At 44.8% G+C, this 15,000-nt stretch overlaps 2 protein-coding genes across 4 annotated transcripts in view; one reads left to right on the top strand and one right to left on the bottom strand.

Annotated features, from left to right (window-relative positions):
• The window catches only part of secisbp2l (SECIS binding protein 2-like), a 14,980-nt gene extending 5,449 nt beyond the window's left edge, over positions 1-9,531 (bottom strand). The window contains exons 1-13 of one of the 3 annotated variants that reach the window (XM_053623841.1): positions 9,367-9,531; positions 6,151-6,329; positions 4,801-5,125; positions 4,516-4,645; positions 4,120-4,304; positions 3,642-3,666; positions 3,440-3,543; positions 3,115-3,225; positions 2,930-3,019; positions 2,340-2,507; positions 2,081-2,222; positions 1,395-1,555; positions 254-362 (exon numbers count right to left, since the gene is read on the bottom strand). In XM_053623841.1, coding sequence (XP_053479816.1) covers positions 254-362; positions 1,395-1,555; positions 2,081-2,222; positions 2,340-2,507; positions 2,930-3,019; positions 3,115-3,225; positions 3,440-3,543; positions 3,642-3,666; positions 4,120-4,304; positions 4,516-4,645; positions 4,801-5,125; positions 6,151-6,329; positions 9,367-9,387 — 1,750 coding nt within the window. In that variant the 5' untranslated portion in view covers positions 9,388-9,531. The remainder of the gene's footprint in view (positions 1-253; positions 363-1,394; positions 1,556-2,080; positions 2,223-2,339; positions 2,508-2,929; positions 3,020-3,114; positions 3,226-3,439; positions 3,544-3,641; positions 3,667-4,119; positions 4,305-4,515; positions 4,646-4,800; positions 5,126-6,150; positions 6,330-9,366) is intronic. The other 2 variants (XM_053623842.1, XM_053623843.1) reach the window with 2 other exon arrangements.
• Positions 9,532-13,363: 3,832 nt separating this feature from the next.
• Positions 13,364-15,000, top strand: part of LOC128607162 (NAD(P) transhydrogenase, mitochondrial-like) — a 20,356-nt gene continuing 18,719 nt past the window's right edge. Inside the window, exon 1 of the mRNA XM_053623839.1 lies at positions 13,364-13,652. Within this exon, the coding sequence (XP_053479814.1) occupies positions 13,565-13,652 (88 nt within the window). The 5' untranslated portion in view covers positions 13,364-13,564. The remainder of the gene's footprint in view (positions 13,653-15,000) is intronic.

Genomic DNA, 15,000 nt, shown 5'->3' with positions numbered 1-15,000 from the left:
CACACACACACACACGGTAGAATACGTGAACCTCAAGTTTCCATGCACAAGCAAAATAGAGAAACAAAAGAAGAATGTATAGAGGAAGTGTGTATTTAAAATGCAGGTAGGTTATGTTTAAAGAGAAGCTTCTGATTGGTCGGCTGCTGTGACATCATCAGCTGTCAGTGTGAATGGAAAACTGTCATACTTTAATCTGAAACATGATGTACTAATACAGGTTAAGTGTGAGTGTGTGAGTGTGTGTACACACCCTCTTGTGAGACTGTCTCCTGTGTGAGTGTGTCGGTGAAGTGAAGCTCGTCATCTGCCTGTTCCTTCACACACAGCTTAGCCTTCACTTCACGCTCCTTCAGGATCACCTACACACACACACACACACGCATGAACACACGCATGCATCAGACTGCAGAAATGCATTCTGGGTAAATCATGAAGTCTACACTGAGACTTGATCATCTAACATGCATCTAATGAACTTTACTCGTGCTGATGAAGTGGAACACAGCCGATCTAGGGGAAGTGAACCAGGGTCCAGTGAAATCAGTACTGGTCCTTCTATCTGTACTGTACTATAGTGTACTGAACTACTGAGTAGTGTACTTTTTTTGTACTATACTGTACTCTCTGATAGAGTTGTCAAAAGTATCGGTACTGAAAAGAAAAAAGTTGACGGTACCAGATTTTCATAAGTACCGGTAGTACCGTGACAACACTACTCTCTGGTAAGATACTATCAGTGTAGTGTACTGGACTATACTGTAGTGTACTGGACTATACTGTAGTGTACTACACTACAGACATCCAAAGGGAAGTGAACAAGGCTGCAATAAAATTTGTATTGGCGCCTATAGTGTGATACAGTATACTGTACCATAGTGTACTCTACTGCACTGTAGTGTACTATAGAGTACTGTATTGTAGTGTACTACAGAGAACTGTATTGTAGTGTACTACAGAGTACTGTATTGTAGGGTACTATACAGTACTGTATTGTAGTGTACTATAGAGAACTGTATTGTAGGGTACTATAGAGTACTGTATTGTAGGGTACTACAGAGTACTGTAACGTAGGGTACTATAGAGTACTGTATTGTAGGGTACTACAGAGTACTGTATTGTATAGTACTACAGAGAACTGTATTGTAGTGTACTACAGAGTACTGTATTGTAGGGTACTATAGAGAACTGTATTGTAGGGTACTACAGAGTACTGTATTGTATAGTACTACAGAGAACTGTATTGTAGTGCACTACAGAGTACTGTATTGTAGGGTACTATAGAGAACTGTATTGTAGGGTACTATAGAGTACTGTATTATAGGGTACTATAGAGAACTGTATTGTAGGGTACTATAGAGTACTGTATTGTAGTGTACCATACTGTACCGTACCTTCTTGAGGGCAGTAGGTCTCTTCACTTTAGGTATCTCTCTCTCTTTACCCCTCTTGATTTTGGGTGCTGTGGAGTCGAGCATGTTGTGGGGGGTAGTGTATGATTTCATCACACCCTTACTGACTGCATCCTTATTGTGGAACAGTGAGGTCGTACCCACTGAACACACACACACACACACACACACACACACACACACACACACACACACCCCAACACACACACACACACATATACACATCACTGTACTCTTGTACATAAAGTGTAGTGAAGATGATGGCTCGATGTGTCTCTCTTTGTATACAAGGGGTATATATGTATAGAAACTGTGTGGGTGTGTGTGAGTATGTGTGTGTGAGTATGAGTGTCTGAGTGCATGTGTGCGAGTATGTTTGTGTGTGTATGTGAGTGACTGTGTGTGAGTGAGTGAGTGTGTATGTGAGAGTATGTGTGTGAGAGAGAGAGTGTGTGTGTATGTATGTGTGTGTATGAGAGAGAGTGCGTGTTTGTGTGTGTGTATGTGTGTGAGAGAGAGAGTGTGTATGTATGTATGTATGTATGTGTGTGTGTGTGTGTGTGTGTGACAGAGAGAATGTGTATGTATGTATGTGTGTGTGTGTGTGTGTGTGTGTGTGTGAGAGAGAGTGTGTATGTATATGTATGTATATGTATGTGTGTGTATACCTGTGTATGAAAGGGGTTTGGTGTTGTTGAGTTGTCGTGCCTTCATGGCCTGTTGTTGTTTCTCCAGTGCAGCGAGCATGTCCCCCAGATCCAGCTGTACTGGAGTCCTGCTCTTCTTCCCTGCTGCTTTAGTTAGAGCCTCCTATACACACACACACACACACACACACACACACACATCCATCCATAAATATACAAAACAGTAATATAAACTAACACAATACAGTGTAACATCAATATAGACTCTGTGTGTGTGTACCTGCAGTTTCCTCTGCTCCATGCTGATCTCGCAGTACTCCTGTGCGGTAGCCAGAGCCGCTGCCAGAGCTTTCTTCCTCTGACTCTTGGCTCGCTTGGGCACTGAGGTGGTGATGGGAATAGGAGTCTGTACAATGTGGATGGGGGAATTCTCCGGAAGATTATCCAACTACACACACACACACACACACACACACACACACACACACACACACACACACACAGAGCTCAGCCCACGTAAATTTTTATCATCATTTCCATTCATCTCCATATTCAGCAGATAGAACCCATAGCACCTAAATCTCTAATCCCTATAGCTCCTTATCCCTATAGCCCCACAACCACAGGCCCTCAACCCTATAGCTCCTTATCCCTATAGCCCCACAACCCTATAGCCCCTCAACATTATATCCCCCCAACCCTATAGCCCTTCAACCCTATAGCCCCTTATCCCTATAGCCTATGGTCCCTAAAGCCTATGGCCTCTAATCCCTAATCCCTCCTAGGCCTATCGCTCCTAAACGTGACCCCTAAACAGTATCTGCACACAGACCTTTGTCATGTCTGAGACGCAAACCTGTAAACACTCACCAGTGGTTTGGGCAGTTTGAGCTGTACTTGTTCAGGTTTGTTGCGCTGCACAGCACCCCCAGTGGCCAGGTCAGGAAACTCATCCTCATCCTGCATGGTAGACAAATCAGTACTGTCCTGTTACAAATCAGAGAGAGAGAGAGAGAGAGAGAGAGAGAGAGAGAGAGAGTGTGTGTGTTCAGTACCTGGAAGTAGAGGGGTTCAGGTGTGTGTTCAGGCTGAGCTCCACCCTGCTGCAGTCTCCTCTGACTCCCAACACCTCCACCACCACGGCCAGTAAAGCCCACATGAAACTCCTGAATCAGACAAACAGGGTTAAACAAAAAATATGAAATACAGTTTTAATATAATGGATAGAATAATCAGGATTATCAGTATTATTATTTAGTAATAATAATGAAACAATGCGTTTCATCTCACAGCGCGTGTCATTAATAATAAACTGTCCTTGTCTCGTCTCACTGCGTTATCATCCCGCTGGTTAAAGTTTAACCGCCACACTCCACTTACCTGAGTGTAATTCCTCTGCTCCACCATTTTGTTTCTGTGGAAGGACGAGCCGCGGTCTGTCCAGGGTTTCTGAGGAGCCGGAGTGGAAGGATTCACCCAACTAACTGATATAGTGTTCACACAAAAAACAAAATCGGTTATGCGTCACAAAATATTGGCACCCCATACCCTCAATAGTGCAACAAAAGCTTAAAATACTCACCAGTCATGACTCCAGCTTCAACGCCCTGTATACACACACACACACACACACACACACACACACACACACACACAGAATTATAGTCAGATCACACAGCTCAGAGCATCACTGCATTTAGGCTGGGCATGACCGTGTGATACCAGTGTTGTGATATAATAATAACCACCGCCATGGTGAAGTCACATGATACACAGCTCTCATGTAGTGTGTTCAGTAGTCAGAAGTGGTAAGGGTCAGGAGTCAGTGCTGTTATAACAGCTTTATTACTCACTGTCAGATTAACAACAACTTCTGTTCAACCGTTTAGTTTCCGCTTCTTTTCTTAGTGAACTAATGAGATTCAGACCTCATGCTCTGAACCTGCAGTGCCGGGGGTCAGTACAACCTCAGGATTGTGCATCGTTGTGTTTCAGTATCGTGATGTGATGTTGGTGCTGTATCGCTCACCATGCACGTGTGTGTGTGTGTGTGTGTGTACCAGTGCGTGTTTGGGGCTGCAGTAGCCGCTGTCACTGTCGATGTCGGCCTCACTCGCTCCGTGCTCGCTGGACGACTCGGCCGTCTGAGATGAGCGTCTACGTCTGACCTTCCCTCTGAACTGCAGAGGACTCACTCTGTCTGACACACACCTGCTGCTGCTACTGCACGGCTCTCCGGGGAAGTCTGATACATACACACACACACACACACACAGACACACACACCATAAAGGGTCTGTGTAATATGACATAACACATCCACTTAACCCTAAAAACACACTTCACTACCATAAACACACACCTATAATCCCAGTTAGAAACACACAATCATAAGCGCACCCACACGCAGCCACACCCAGCAACAAATCAGTGTGAGGGGTCAAAGGTCATGTTACCAGTTTGCTGAGCAGCATCCACCAGCAGTACAGTGCGTGATTTCCCATCAGGCCCTGCAGCTGCCACCTCCTTCTGCACCGCCACGCTGCGCATCACCGGACGCTTCACTCTGATTGGCTGAGCCACCTGCTGGGGTCACACCGGTGTATATTACTATGTGTGTGTGTGTGTGTGTGTGTATCTATCTCTATATATATCTATATCTATCTCTATACATATATATACACATACACACACACGTGTATGTATACGTGTGTGTGTGTGTGTGTGTGTGTGTGTGTTACCTTGGGCAGGACAGGTGCTCTAGCCCCACCTCTCCCTCTCTGTGCACCCATGCTGATTGGCTGTCCTTGTGGCTGTGGGGGTCTGAGACAGGTATCCGATACGGGGTTTCCCAGGCTGGAGGGCAGGGGCGGGGCATAGGGGGCAGTGAGGGGCTGGTAGAAGCCCATGAGGGGAGGGCAGGAGGGCGGCAGCAGGGGGCAGTAAGAGTAATCATTACACACGGCGGCGGGCTGAGGGGGTGAGGAGACAAAGGAGTACGCCACATACGGAGCAGAACCACACTGCTGCTGCCAGCGTACCTCTCCATTATACACTGGCAACTGCCTGCTCTCACACACACACACACACACACACACACACACACACACACACACACAAAACGGAAATACTGTCATTAAAATCCTAGATCCTAAAAAAACAGAAATCATAATATTAAGAGAAAAAAAATATAAAAGAATGAAAGCCCAAATGTCTGCAAGACAGCGGGCCACTCAAAACCCCCAAACCAAAGTATGTGTGTAAAAAAGTAAAGACACACACACACACTTCTCCACTGTGTAACACTTCCTGCTATTCACAATAGGAACAGGAAGGAAAGAGACAGGAAATGGCGAAGACAGAACTAATCTCAGACACAGACACGCACACACACACAGAGTGTTATTATTGGACTGTCAGTCGGGTGTAGGAAACAATCACACTGTAGTTATACAGAGGCTTTAATCCACAGTCTCAGCTTCACACCTCAGTTACAGACGTCTCCTGGGAAGGAGACGATTCAGCTGGTTAAATATGAATGAGGAGAAAGAACGTACAAAAGGGTCATATTAAAATAACACAATAACAACAACACAACTGCTCCACAGAGCTGTTAGAGTGAAACCATCGGAGTGAACCTGAGGGAAACGCTGATCGTCCTGACGGATCGCCCTCACCTCCACTGTCATTATGTGCTATTAGTTGTCCACTAATCGTAGGGTTGGCGGTTCGATTCCCGGCCCACGTGACTCCACATGCCGAAGTGTCCATGTGTAAGACACTGAACCCCAAGTTGCTCCTGATGGCAAGTTAGCGCCTTGCATGGCAGCTCTGCTACCATTGGTGTGTGTGTGTGAGTGAATGAGACACCGTGTAAAGCACTTTGGATAAAAGCGCTATATAAGTGCAAACCATTTACCATTTAGATAGCTAAAGTATTAGCATTACTTCCAGTACAATAAAAATATATTGAGGTCCGTACTGCCCAGTTGCCTAGCAACAGGATTCTCACGCATTCCACCATTAGCTCCCTAAGTAATTAACCTTGTGTGTGTGTGTGTGTGCGTGTGTGCGTGTGTGTGCGTGTATACCTGTTGGGCTGGTTCTCCTGCACGAACGGATAACAGGTAATGAGGTAGGAGGGGATTGGGGTTGGCTCCGCCCCCATGGCGCCCGCACCATCTCCTGATAGGTTCATGCTCAAAAGGGCGGAGTCGACACCTTTCTTCTGTGGAATAAATGGCTCGACTTCAGCCGACAACTTCACATCCTACAACACAGGACGAGACGACTCCTCAGCAGGACGAAACACTAATTAACTAATGAAATATGATTAATTAAAGTATTATGATGATCTAAAACTAGTTAATGATATACGTTATAGACAGACTGAGGGTGAATGAGGTGTAAGGGAGGAGGTGCGAGAACCTCCAAAAAGACTTTATCACCACACCAATGAGACACCCTACACACCACCCTATACAAACATCCCCTCTGTGTGTGTAAAATGTGAAATTATGTCATGGTCTACATTTTAATTGGAGAAAAAAAGATGAGTCTAGGATGAAAAGCTAAAAGGTCAAGTACAAGCTGAAGTGAATGGACTGTGTGTGTGTGTGTGTTTTTGTGTGTGTGTGCGCGCATGTGTGTACAAAGACAAGTAGCCGTTGTTAAGCCACATCCAGTGGGCTGAGCTAAGTCCATCACACCATCACCGGCCACAAACGCATACACACACACACATACATACATACATACACACACACACACAGTCTAAATCAGGCTGTTATCTAGTGTAAAGAAATAAATCTCAAGGAAAAGCAAGTGTATGTGTGTGCGCATATATACCCTTGTCAGACCCCTCTGTAACCCTGCCAGACCCATGTGTACCCTTCACAGACCCTCTGTAATCCTCTGTACCCCTCACAGACCCTCTGTACCCATCACAGACCCTCTGTAACACTCTGTACCCCTGGCAGACCCCTCTATAACCCTGACAGACCCCTCTATAACCCTGACAGACCCCTCTGTACCCCTGACAGACCCTCTATAACCCTGACAGACCCCTCTGTACACCTGACAGACCCTCTGCACCCCTGACAAACCCCGCTGTACCCCTGACAGACCCCTCTGTAACCCTGACAGACCCCTCTGTACACCTGACAGACCCTCTGCACCCCTGATAAACCCCGCTGTACCCCTGACAGACCCCTCTGTACCCCTGACAGACCCTCTATAACCCTGACAGACCCCTCTGTACCCCTGACAGACCCTCTATAACCCTGACAGACCCCTCTGTACCCCTGACAGACCCTCTATAACCCTGCCAGACCCCTCTGTACCCCTGACAGACCCTCTATAACCCTGACAGACCCCTCTGTACCCCTGACAGACCCTCTATAACCCTGCCAGACCCCTCTGTAACCCTGACAAACCCCGCTGCACCCCTGACAGACCCCTCTGCACCCCTGACAGACCCCTCTGCACCCCTGACAGACCCCTCTGTAACCCTGACAGACCCTCCGTACCCCTGCCAGACCCCTCTGTACCCCTGCCAGACCCCTCTGTAACCCTGCCAGACCCTCTGTAACCCTGACAAACCCCGCTGTACCCCTGCCAGACCCTCTGTAACCCTGACAGACCCCTCTGTACCCCTGACAGACCCTCTGTACCCCTGACAGACCCTTTTTAACCCTGACAGACCCTCGGCACCCCTGACAGAACCCTCTTTACCCTGACAGACATTCTGTACAACTCTCAGAGCCCTATGTACCCCTGACAAACAGCATCTGACAGGGGTACAGGCGCCTGACACAGGTGTGTGATGCTTTATGCAGATGCGTGATTCATTACTTCAGTAGTTCTTTACCGACCACACCCGGTATTAGCAGCATTAACATGCCGCTAATCCTTCACTGTGTTAAGATTAGCAGCAGGGATCAGCATTGGTGAAAGGGAATAAAGAAGTAGCAGATAAGAGAATTACGTAAAGAGGTGACATCATAGACGTGTGTGTGTGTGTGTTTATTTGAGAGAGAGACAGTGTGAGAGAGATTGAGTGAGAGAGAGAGAGAGAGAGAGAGAGAAACCTGAGGGCACGCACAGCCGTTCCAGATGTGCGGTGTGTGTGGGTGTGTGTGTGTGTGTGTGTGTCAGGCACTGTAGTCTTTTGTCCTTTCAGTATCATTCCGTGTAAAATAAAGGGGTTATTGTTGAAAAAGAATGAAAGTGTGTGTGTGTGTGTGTGTCAAACTGTGTCCTCCAAACCCAGTGACCCCACCATCACCATATAGAACTACAGTTTAGCTTTCTGTCATAATTATCACTATTATTAGAGACCAAGAAAGACAAAAAGAAGTACATAAGATGTATGTGTGTAGGTGAGTGTGAATATATGTGTGTGTGTGTGTGTGTGAGAGAGAGAGAGAGAGAGAGAGAGAGAGAGAGAGAGTATCAGTGGAATGGCGTGAATGCAGTGGAACTAGAATCGTCACTTTGACTAAAACCAGCAGCAGAAAAATGCAAATGACAAAAATACCACAGAGTTTCACTCACACACTCGCACGCGCGCACACACACGCACAAATCTCAACAAACTAAATAACAGCCCGTCTTTCTTCTTCCTTTTGATCTCTCTCTTCCTTCCTTTCTCTGTGTATTATTATTATTGCTGTTGTTGTTATTATTATTATTATTATTATTATTATTATTATTGCTGGTCCGTCTGCCAAAGCTACTCTAACCGGATATATAGAGTAAATTAAACAGATTTATCATTAAAACGGGGTGATTTGTGAGTAAATAAACACAGTGAATAACTGTGGCTGAAGCAATAACATGAACATTAGCATTAGCTAGCTAACACACCTCCAAAAGCGCGTTAAATAAATAAATAAACAAACAATGGATATTTTTCACTCTTGCGACATTAAATCCGTTGTTTCGGAATAGATCTATAAACAGATCCCTCATAATTAGCTCCACTTTGTTTAAAGTCTCTCACATGTAAGCTGAACATTTTTAATAAGACTTATATAAGTTGTCGATGTTTCGTGCTAATATGGCTAGCAACAGAAGCGGAATCAGCTGTCAGTGAATGTTTTCCCCATCCGCATTCTGGAAGATCCCGCCTACAATGCGCCCAGATTGGCTACTTACAACACCCGATTGTGACTAACCAATCATAGTACGTGAATCTGGAGGACATTATCCAATCCAAGTGCATGACGCGGAAATGATCAGAATACGGATGGGATTAAAAATATCGCCGCGCAGTAGCGCTAATAAACGCTAATAAAGCGGTGTACCTTGTTGTCGCTAGTGTCCATTATGGGTTCCGGTTCCGGAGCTGCATTGAGCGCCGTTACATAGGTCAGGAAGCAGAGAAAATGATTTGTTTCATTGTCCAAGTCGAGCTGTGAGGATTAAACTAAACGGTAACGGTGCCGAAGTGAACAGACTGAAATGCGCGAGCTGTCGAACCACAGCGTCATCTGAGACGGAAGCTGCGCAGGGTCACTCCATCCCCGCGCGCCGCACAGCAGCGCCGATTACGTCATACAAGCGTCATTTAGCAGGCCACGCCCTCTTTTAGGCAAAACCTTGGAGCATGTGGGTCTTCTGGTGCCGTTTCAGTGAATTTGTCTCTGGGTTTTGTGACTTTATTTATACAGCACATTTAAAACAACAGAAGTTGACCCAAAGTGCTTTACAAATCAATCAACCAGTTATTTTTTAAACATATAGTGACAATAATAATAATAATAATAATAATAATAATAATAATAACAATAACAACATAATATGATAATACTATGATAATAATAATATGAAACAATAATAATGATTAATAAATAGATACCTTTAAATACAGCATCAAGTATTTACATATTTCAACCTATTCAAAAGCTAGAGAATAAAAATACGCTTTCAGTGTAGATTTAAAAGTGGCTATTGACGAAGCTGACCTCACATGGAACGGGAGACTGTGCAGAGTTTAGGACCTACCACAGAAAGGCACGACCTCCTTTGGTTTTATAGCGACTATGAGGAGCTCTCAAAAGAAGTTAATCAGACGACCTGAGCGCTCTCGTGGGGGATTAAGGAAAAAGAAGATTGTTGATATATTTGGGGGTGAGACCCGAGAGTGCCTTATAGACATAGAATTTTCAAATCCACCCTGAATTTCACGCTAATACAGGGGTAATGTGAACCCTATCTGTATTTATAAATAAACTGTGATGTTAACCAAACCCATTACTAAACATCACTCATTCTGTTCCCTAGATTAGTGCTTTGTATAGTAATCCTGAGCACTGTGTCACACGAGCATGATAAACACACAGATCAGATGACCTGGAAATTACGAGGATGTGGAACTGTTTTGGTGATTTTTTCCCCCAAGTAACCAAGAGTTCAGTCTATAACCTGTCTGTTGGTTCAGTCTGTTTTGTTTGTGTGTTAAAGCTAATGACCCCCAGCATAAACTTTACACAATTCAGGATTACTGTAACTATTACTGTAATGGTTTACTAACTATAAATAAGTATAGTGTAATTTGTTGTGTAATCAGTGATGTGTATTCTGGTTATTCTGACTCATTAGTACTTCCTTGTCAGAGAAAGATGAAGCAAGTTCTGCATACCTGCTCCTAAATCGTTTCCTTTTTCATAACACATGTAATCCACGACTTGTTTTCAATGTTTATCACACAGCTGTGCCATTGTTGCGCAGTATTACAGTGTAGCCAGGACGCTGTCTCCAGATCTGGACATAGAGGGTTATGGTATGGTCCCTCAAGCTTTATTCTGTTTAGGGTCACAGGGAATCCAGAGCCTATCCCAGAGACACTGGGCATGAGGCAGGAACACAACCTGGAAAGGACACCAGTCTGTCACAGGGCAACATACATTCACACAATCGTTCACACCTAGAGGTAATTCATCTTAGCCAATCCACATACTTGCATGTTTTTGGAAGGTGGGAGGAAACACGGACACAGTCAGAACTTGCAAAACTCCACAAAGACAGTAACCCAGCTCAGGACTGAACCCAAGACCCTGGAGCTCTGTTGTGGTAACTGTGCCACGAGGCTGCCCTTTAATGGATGCCAAAACAACAAAATGACACTATGGAATTCCTACTTAAGTTCTGCATGAAATCAGGTACCAGGTAGTTCATCATCTTAAAGGCACCATCAAGTATGGAGGAGTTGGGGTGGTGGTTGCTCATTGATTACGACTTTGGGTTACTAATCAGAAGGTCAGTGGTTCAAGCCCCAGAAATACCAAACTACCAAGCCAAGCACTTAACCCTCTCTGTGCTAGGGGCACTATATCATGTTTGGATTAGGGTTAGTGTAGTCCTGCAACTATGCTGAAGAGCTGTCTCTGCCAGGAAAACACAGTGGCCAGATATCTACTGGTGTCTGGATATGTTCAAAGACAGTCAGGTGAGGCTTCTTTCAACAGGTCAGCTTGTCCCAGATGGAGGAACACCGTCAGCAGTTCCGCTTGATTATTTTAGATAAAGGCTTTACATTCTCTTTGCACCTTGACTGTTGTAGGCAGAGGTTGACAGAAAAGATGATTACTCAGGTAGCACGAGAGCAAGTAGCTAAGTTTCCAGGTGGTATCTTGAAATGGGACCATTGCCACCAACCAAAAACTTTGGAAAAATGGAATCCACCAAGCAGTGGACCACATTTGCAACTGCAGACCCTATGAAACAAGATCTGGTCCAGCACCCTTGCTGCTGTGGTGGGCATCATAAAACTGACACCATAAGGGGTGGTATCAGGCAGAGAAGAGGCGGGTGCACTGCACAGCCCTGATATTTTTCCAACCCTACTAACTTGTGTTCTCTGTGTTCCCCATAATGCTGTAGCCAGTTCCCTACGAGCTGAACCAGAGCTGAAGATCTGATAACAAGACATTAACAAAGGTTTGGGTGAAGCTGATATATTCACGGGCATGTAACTAGTATAGAAACCAAAAAAAAAATACAATAAAGATAGCAGTTTGTTTGGGAAATGGATTGTAATGGTTTTTCCAGTCAAGAGCTTTTCTTTCTTCTGATATTTCTTTATGGAAAGGGTCAAAGTACAGTATATTAAGGAATGTGTTTTCATCCAGGAGTATTTATCCAGGAGTATTTTTAACAATAGTTGTATATAAAACAGTACACCTGCTAATGGCTTACTTCTATCAGCAGGCCATTTGCAGGGGTGGGCTTCTTACTTAGAGACCGTTCCTCACCATTCTATTGCATGGAAGAGTGGTCAAAAATTCCAGCGAGCCTGGTGGACAATTATGTAAAACACTTACAAATGGTAAATGGTCTGCACTTATATAGCACTTTTATCCAAAGTGCTTTACACTGTGTCTCATTCACCCATTCACACACACACACACACACACACACACACACACACCAATGATAGCAGAGCTGTCATACAAGGTGCTAACTTGCCATCAGGAGCAACTTGGGGTTCAGTGTCTCGCCCAAGGACACTTTGGCATGTGGAGTCACGTGGGCCGGGAATCGAACCACCAACCCTACGATTAGTGGACAACCCGCTCTACCACCTGATCCACAGCCGCAACTTATAACAATAAGTTATTTCTGCTAAAGGGGGCAATAGTAGGGTGTACTTACTTTTTCCACAGAAGAATATCGCATCTATTGATACGTCTGTTGAATAAATGATTGAAAAAGCTCATTTTCCTTGTGGTTTTCTTCAAGTATATCAACTTTATTAATAGGCATTGTTTCAAGGAGGATCAAATGCTTGCTCGTCCCAGTATGTGAAAAAAGCCAATAATTTCTGTGGGGTGTACTTATTTTTTTACACGACTGTATGTGTGCTCTGTGTTTGAGCACTGCCGTAATAGAGGAACCAGACATATTGATAGATAGGAACATAGATTGGAAGAACTTCAAGAAACATGGGATAGTGCGATTCTGCATGGATTCTCAGAGTCAATTTAAACCAGTTGACTAAATGCCTCGTGTTGGTGAGCTCCTGGATTAGCTCGTTATTGCTCATTTTCATTCAACCCTGAACTGTTTTCAGGCTTAGGGCTGTCCATTTTTCCTCAGGTGGTCCAGGGGAAGATCTGTGCGGGACACTGAGTTATGTCATGGGAGGAGTTGGTCACAGGTGTTTATGCACGCCTGAGCATTTTTTCCAATCCTAGATTCACAGGATTTCTTCCATCTTGGCTTGTGTAAGGGAGAGAGAGAGAGAGAGAGAGAGAGAGAGAGAGAGTGTTGGCTGTCCTTCCATGTTCTCCCCTAATGTCACGAAGCCTTTGCCCAAGACTCACACTCACACACACACACACACACACACAGGAATAGAAAAAGAGAGAGTGTTTGTGTTCCTCTGTGAGAAGACCATGAGCACTGGAGCCTGACCAAGAGACGCTCTGTTTAATAACCTAGGGACGGCGCAGAGTGTGTGAAGAGTGTGTGTGAGGAGTGTGTGTCAGGAGTGTGTGAGTCATGTCCATGTTGTTGCAATGTGTGTGTGGCGTCTCCGTCAGACGTTTCCACAACATTCCTGCACTCTGGAACCAACATGCAGCTAAAGGTAAGAAAAGAATACTACACTTGTGTTACGCACCACAGTAAATAACACACACACACACACACACACACACACACACACAGAAAAAGGAACTTGTTTTGTTCTTCACTTTGCTGTAGAATAAAAGTGATTTGTTAATTAAAGTAGATTGAGGTGAGTGTAAACGTATTAGTACTCAAAGTAAAAAATATATTTTGTTCAGTGTAGTTTATTACTGGAGATAAAAGAAAGGTCAAATAAAGGTGACCACAACGCAGCCATTACCTTTTACATTAGTGTGTGTGTGTGTGTGTGTGTGTGTGTGTGTGTGAGAGAGAGAGAGAGAGAGAGAGAGAAAGACACTCTGTCTCCCAGTATCTTGTAAAGTTTTGTATGTGTTAGTGCGAGTGTTATGTCGGATTTAAACACTGCAAGTCAGTGAGATGGTACAGGCCGGGACATGCTGGATTTCAGCCAATCAGCTGCTAATAATGTCCTGGTGTCATTGGAGGCGGCCATGTTGGTTATGGGGAGAAATGTGAAAACTGAGATCCGTGCAGAGCCGTGCCAGAACTGTGGGAGCATGAGCTGCCTCGGGTACTGCCTACTGTTTTAATCGACTCTATTCCAGCCTCGATACTTCACTTGGGGTATAGAGTACGGAGGTAGGGTCAGAGGGAGATAGGACGTATTGAGTCAGAAGGAAGGGAGGTAAAGGGGTATTTAGGTAGTAACAAAAGCAGGGCTGGATCAATGTAAGAGTGCTGAGGGAGTATTAAGGCAGCAACAGAGGCAGTAAAGGAGTATTGAGGCAGAGACAAAAGCAGTGATAGTATTGAGGCAGAGGCATTGATGGAGGAAAGGCATTGAAGGAGAAATGACAAAGGAACCGAGGAATAGAGGCACTGATGGAGTATTGAGGCAGGAATAGAGGCAGTGATGGAGTATTGAGGAGGAATAGAGGCAGTGATGGAGTATTGAGGAGGAATAGAGGCAGTGATGGAGTACTGAGGCAGGAATAGAGGCAGTGATGGAGTATTGAGGCAGGAATAGAGGCAGTGATGGAGTATTGAGGCAGGAATAGAGGCAGTGATGGAGTATTGAGGCAGGAATAGAGGCAGTGATGGAGTACTGAGGCAGGAATAGAGGCAGTGATGGAGTATTGAGGCAGGAATAGAGGCAGTGATGGAGTATTGAGGCAGGAATAGAGGCACTGATGGAGTATTGAGGCAGGAATAGAGGCACTGATGGAGTATTGAGGCAGGAATAGAGGCAGTGATGGAGTATTGAGGCAGTAATAGAGGCAGTGATGGAGTATTGAGGCAGGAATAGAGGCAGTAATGGAGTATTGAGGCAGGAATAGAGGCAGTGA

Source organism: Ictalurus furcatus, chromosome 4, assembly GCF_023375685.1.
Source record: "Ictalurus furcatus strain D&B chromosome 4, Billie_1.0, whole genome shotgun sequence".
NCBI classification, from domain to species: domain Eukaryota; kingdom Metazoa; phylum Chordata; class Actinopteri; order Siluriformes; family Ictaluridae; genus Ictalurus; species Ictalurus furcatus.
The sequence above is the reverse complement of the archived record's forward strand: the minus strand, read 5'-3'. Positions and strand labels throughout refer to the sequence as shown.